General features: G+C 39.6%; 1 protein-coding gene across 1 annotated transcript in view; it reads right to left on the bottom strand.

Moving 5' to 3' along the window:
* Window positions 1-220: 220 nt before the first annotated feature.
* The window catches only part of PUM2 (pumilio RNA binding family member 2), a 129,063-nt gene continuing 123,283 nt past the window's right edge, over window positions 221-6,000 (bottom strand). Inside the window, 1 exon segment of the mRNA XM_053711200.1 lies at window positions 221-397. Within this exon segment, the coding sequence (XP_053567175.1) occupies window positions 221-397 (177 nt within the window).

Here is a 6,000-nt window from a genome sequence, read left to right as displayed (position 1 = left end):
AAATATTACAGATGAGCAAAGTTATAATTTATGTTCCATAACTCATTAAAAGAACTGTAACTTGGTCCGACCCAACTTTTTAGCCAATAGGATGTTTAAAAACAAAACTTAAATTTAAACAAAATGAAAATAAAATGTTGGTAATAAAAGCTATAGCCATTATCCGAACCCATTATTACAAAGATATTTTTCTATGGTATTTTTAAAAATATAAAGCAGATTATAATTCAAAGATCAGCATACCTGAAATTTCACATACCTGTCCCTTGAATGCATCAATTATGAACTGAAGAGCCTGCGGTTGGACACATTCAATGCACTTCTGCACCACATGGTTTCCATTTTGGTCTTTCACACATTTTAGGACATGGCCGTCCAATTCTCTAACCATTTCACCCTGTGATAAATCATAAAATTAACCAGAATAATAAGTCTAGTCAAAAATTAAACTTTCATGATTCGAATAGACCATGCAATTTTAAACAACTTTCTAATTTACTTTTATTATCAAATTTGCTTTGTTCTCTTGGTACTCTTTGTTGAAAGCTAAACCTAAGTAAGCTCATATGCCAATTTCTAAGCCCATGAAGCACATCTCATATCTGAATGTTGACAGTTTTTCACAGCTATACAGGGCTAGTTCACGTGTGCCATATAGATAATATTCTGCTCACACCCGTGGAGTTACTTATGAGTCAGCACTGATTGGCTAAAATGCAAGTCTGTAAGGGGGCAGTCCACAGAGGCTTGCATACAAGGTAATCACAGAGGTAAAAAGTATATTAATGTAACTGTTGGTTATGCAAAAGCGGGGAATGGATAATAAAGGGATTATCTATCTTTTTAATCAATACAAATTCTGGAGTAGTCTGTCTCTTTAACCCTTTCACTACCGGGACTTCCCGACAAAAAACAGAGTATTTTTGCTATCACTCCATTTAAACAGAAAGAGCCTTTTTTTATTTATTTACCTATCAAATCTATATATATTTTTTTTTTTAAGTAGACAACACTTTGAAATACAGATAGGCCCATTTTGGTATATTTTATGCCACCAATTCACTGCCACATAAAAAAAATAAATTGGTACTTTTTCACAAATTTTGGGTTTCTCACAGAAATTATTTACATACTCCTTGTGCAATCATGGCACAAATGTTTGTAAACGTTTCTCTGGGATGCCCTTTGTTAAAAAATAGCTGACATATATGGCTTTGCCATTGCTTTTTGGTAGTTAGAAGGCCGCTAATTGCAGCTGCGCACCACACATTATTCCTGGCAGTGAAGGGGTTAATTAGGTAGCTTAAAAACATAATTTATGATTACCTGATAAATTTATTTCTCTTGTGGTGTATCCAGTCCACGGATCATCCATTACTTGTGCAATATTCTCCTTCCCAACAGGAAGCTGAAAGAGGATCACCCACAGCAGAGCTGTCTATATAGCTCCTCCCCTAACTGCCACCTCCAGTCATTCGACCGAAGACAAACAAGAGAAAGGAGAAACCATAGGGTGCAGTGGTGACTGTAGTTTAAAATAAAACATACCTGCCTTAAAATGACAGGGCGGGCCGTGGACTGGATACACCACAAGAGAAATAAATTTATCAGGTAAGCATAAATTATGTTTTCTCTTGTAAGGTGTATCCAGTCCACGGATCATCCATTACTTGTGGGATACCAATACCAAAGCTAAAGTACACGGATGAAGGGAGGGACAAGGCAGGAACTTAAACGGAAGGTACCACTGCCTGTAAAACCTCTCTCACAAAAATAGCCTCCGAAGAAGCAAAAGTATCAAATTTATAAAACTTTGAAAAAGTATGAAGCGAAGACCAAGTCGCCGCCTTGCAAATCTGTTCAACAGAAGCCTCATTTTTAAAAGCCCATGTGGAAGAAACAGCTCTAGTAGAATGAGCTGTAATCCTTTCAGGAGGCTGCTGGCCAGCAGTCTCATAAGCTAAACGTATTATACTTCTTAGCCAAAACGAAAGAAGTTGCCGAAGCCTTTTGGCCTCTCCTCTGTCCAGAGTAGACAACAAACAAAGCAGATGTTTGACAAAAATCTTTAGTAGCTTGTAAATAAAACTTTAAAGCACGAACCACGTCAAGATTGTGTAAAAGACGTTCCTTCTTTGAAGAAGGATTAGGACACAATGACGGAACAACAATCTCCTGATTGATATTCTTATTAGATACCACCTTAGGAAGAAACCCAGGTTTGGTACGTAAAACTACATTATCTGCATGGAAGATCAGATAAGGGGAATCACACTGTAAGGCAGATAACTCGGAAACTCTACGAGCCGAGGAAATAGCTACCAAAAACAGAACTTTCCAAGATAAAAGCTTGATATCTATGGAATGAAGAGGTTCAAAGGGAATCCCTTGGAGAACTTTAAGAACCAAATTTAAACTCCATGGCGGAGCAACTGGTTTAAACACAGGCTTGATTCTAACTAAAGCCTGACAAAACGCCTGAAAGTCTGGACTATCCACCAGATGCTTGTGCAAAAGAATAGACAGAGCAGAAATATGTCCCTTTAAGGAACTAGCTGACAATCCCTTTTCTAATCCGTCTTGGAGAAAAGATAATATCCTGGGAATCCTGACTTTACTCCATGAGTAACCCTTGGATTCACACCAATAAAGATATTTACGCCATATCTTATGATAGATTTTCCTGGTGACAGGCTTCCGTGCCTGAATTAAGGTATCAATGACTGACTCGGAGAAGCCACGCTTTGATTGAATTGAAGAAAAACAACTAAATTACACCACATCTCTCTAACTGCTTCCATGTTTGTCGAGAGCTGCAAGAGAATGACTGGAGGTGGCAGTTAGGGGAGGAGCTATATAGACCGCTCTGCTGTGGGTGATCCTCTTGCAGCTTCCTGTTGGGAAGGAGAATATCCCACAAGTAATGGATGATACGTGGACTGGATACACCTTACAAGAGAAATGTTAATGTTAGCTTTAGTGTAGAGATTAGCCTCCTAACCTGACACTCCCACCCCGATCGCTACCTAATACCTCACAAATAGCTCTCTTCCCTCCCCCACTGGTAACCCCCATCTTAGGTACTGGCAGACAGTCTGCCAGTATGAAAAAAACATAATTTATGCTTACCTGATAAATTCCTTTCTTCTGTTGTGTGATCAGTCCACGGGTCATCATTACTTCTGGGATATAACTCCTCCCCAACAGGAAATGCAAGAGGATTCACCCAGCAGAGCTGCATATAGCTCCTCCCCCCTACGTCAGTCCCAGTCATTCGACCAAGAATCAACGAGAAAGGAGTAACCAAGGGTGAAGTGGTGACTGGAGTATAATTTAAAAAATATTTACCTGCCTTAAAACAGGGCGGGCCGTGGACTGATCACACAACAGAAGAAAGGAATTTATAAGGTAAGCATAAATTATGTTTTCTTCTGTTATGTGTGATCAGTCCACGGGTCATCATTACTTCTGGGATACCAATACCAAAGCAAAAGTACACGGATGACGGGAGGGATAGGCAGGCTCATTATACAGAAGGAACCACTGCCTGAAGAACCTTTCTCCCAAAAATAGCCTCCGAAGAAGCAAAAGTGTCAAATTTGTAAAATTTGGAAAAAGTATGAAGCGAAGACCAAGTTGCAACGTTTTTATTCACAGTCAATATAAAATTCTCACAGCTCTGCTGAGAGAATCTACCTCCCTCCAAAGAAGTTTGAAGACCCCTGAGATCTGTCAGAGATGAACCGGATCATGCAGGAAATATAAGAGTAACTGACTGGAATTTTTTGAGGCGTAGCAAAGAGCGCCAAAAAACGGCCCCTCCCTCTCCCACACAGCAGTGAAGAGAAACGAAACTGTCACAATTAAAAGCAAACAACTGCCAAGTGGAAAATAATGCCCAAATATTTATTCACACAGTACCTCAGCAATGTAAACGATTCTACATTCCAGCAAAAACGTTTAACATGATAATACTTATTAAAAAGGATTAGTGACTTTTAACAGAGTAGTTCCGGTGAAATACCATCCCCAGAATACTGAAGTGTATACATACATGTCATTATAACGGTATGGCAGGATTTTCTCATCAATTCCATTCAGAAAATAAAAACTGCTACATACCTCAATGCAGATTCATCTGCCCGCTGTCCCCTGATCTGAAGCCTTTACCTCCCTCAGATGGCCGAGAACAGCAATATGATCTTAACTACTCCGGTTAAAATCATAGTAAAAAACTCTGGCAGATTCTTCCTCAAACTCTGCCAGAGAAGTAATAACACACTCCGGTGCTATTGTAAAATAACAAACTTTTGATTGAAGTCATAAAAACTAAGTATAATCACCATAGTCCTCTCACACATCCTATCTAGTCGTTGGGTGCAAGAGAATGACTGGGACTGACGTAGGGGGGAGGAGCTATATGCAGCTCTGCTGGGTGAATCCTCTTGCATTTCCTGTTGGGGAGGAGTTATATCCCAGAAGTAATGATGACCCGTGGACTGATCACACATAACAGAAGAAATAAGGCTTTTTTTTTTTTTCCAGTGTAGGATCCCCCCTTACAAACCAACCTCCCTGATCAATCCCCCAAACAGCCCTCTAAACCTCCCCCCATCTGTTAGAGGCCATCTTAGGTACTGGCAACTATAAAAAGTTTTTTTTTATATTTATATAATTGTATGTTGCGTAGTGTGGGATCAGTGGTGCTACTGAGCAGTACTTTAAACTACATTGCAGAATCTCTAGTGTTAAAATAACCTGCTCTTATTCGTTATAATGCCCCTTAAAGGGACAGTCTACACTAAAATTGTTATTGTTTAAAAATATAGATAATGCCTTTACTACCCATTCCCCAGCTTTGCACAACCAACATTGTAAGATTAATATACTTTATAACATTTTAACATCTAAAGGTCTGCCTGTTTCTAAGCCACTACAGACAGCCTCTTATTACATGCTTTTTTATTTGCTTTTCACAACAGGAGACTGCTAGTTCATGCGGGCCATATAGATAACATTGTGTTCACACCCAAAGAGTTATTTAAAGGGACACTGAACCTAAATGTTTTCTTTCGTGATTCAGATAGAGCATGCAATGTTAAGCAACATTCTAATTTACACTTATCAATTTTTCTTTGTTCTCTTGCTATCTTTATTTGAAAAAGAAGGCATCTAAGCTAAGGAACCAGCCAAATGATGGTTCAGACCCTGGGCAGCAGTTGTTTATTGGTGGGTGAATCAACAAGAACAACCCAGGTTGTTCACCAAAAATGGTCTATCTAAACTTACATTCTTGCTTTTCAAATAAAGATTCCAATAGAATGAATAAAATTTGATAATAGAAGTAAATTAGAAAATTGCATGCTCTATCTTAATCGCGAAAAAACAGAATTTATGCTTACCTGTTAATTGACTTTCTCCAACGGTGTGTCCGGTGCACGGCGTCATCCTTACTTGTGGGATATTCTCTTCCCCAACAGGAAATGGCAAAGAGCCCAGCAAAGCTGGTCATATGATCCCTCCTAGGCTCCGCCTACCCCAGTCATTCGACCGACGTACAGGAGGAAATATGCATAGGAGAAACCATATGATACCGTGGTGACTGTAGTTAGAGAAAATAATTCATCAGACCTGATTAAAAAAACCAGGGCGGGCCGTGGACCGGACACACCGTTGGAGAAAGTAATTTATCAGGTAAGCATAAATTCTGTTTTCTCCAACATAGGTGTGTCCGGTCCACGGCGTCATCCTTACTTGTGGGAACCAATACCAAAGCTTTAGGACACGGATGAAAGGAGGGAGCAAATCAGGTCACCTAAATGGAAGGCACCACGGCTTGCAAAACCTTTCTCCCAAAAATAGCCTCTGAAGAAGCAAAAGTATCAAATTTGTAAAATTTGGCAAAAGTGTGCAGTGAAGACCAAGTCGCTGCCTTACATATCTGGTCAACAGAAGCCTCGTTCTTGAAGGCCCATGTGGAAGCCACAGCCCTAGTGGAGT

The sequence above is a fragment of the Bombina bombina genome, chromosome 4 (assembly GCF_027579735.1).
Source record: "Bombina bombina isolate aBomBom1 chromosome 4, aBomBom1.pri, whole genome shotgun sequence".
Taxonomy (NCBI): Eukaryota; Metazoa; Chordata; class Amphibia; order Anura; family Bombinatoridae; genus Bombina; species Bombina bombina.
This window is presented reverse-complemented; position numbering and strand designations above follow the sequence as displayed.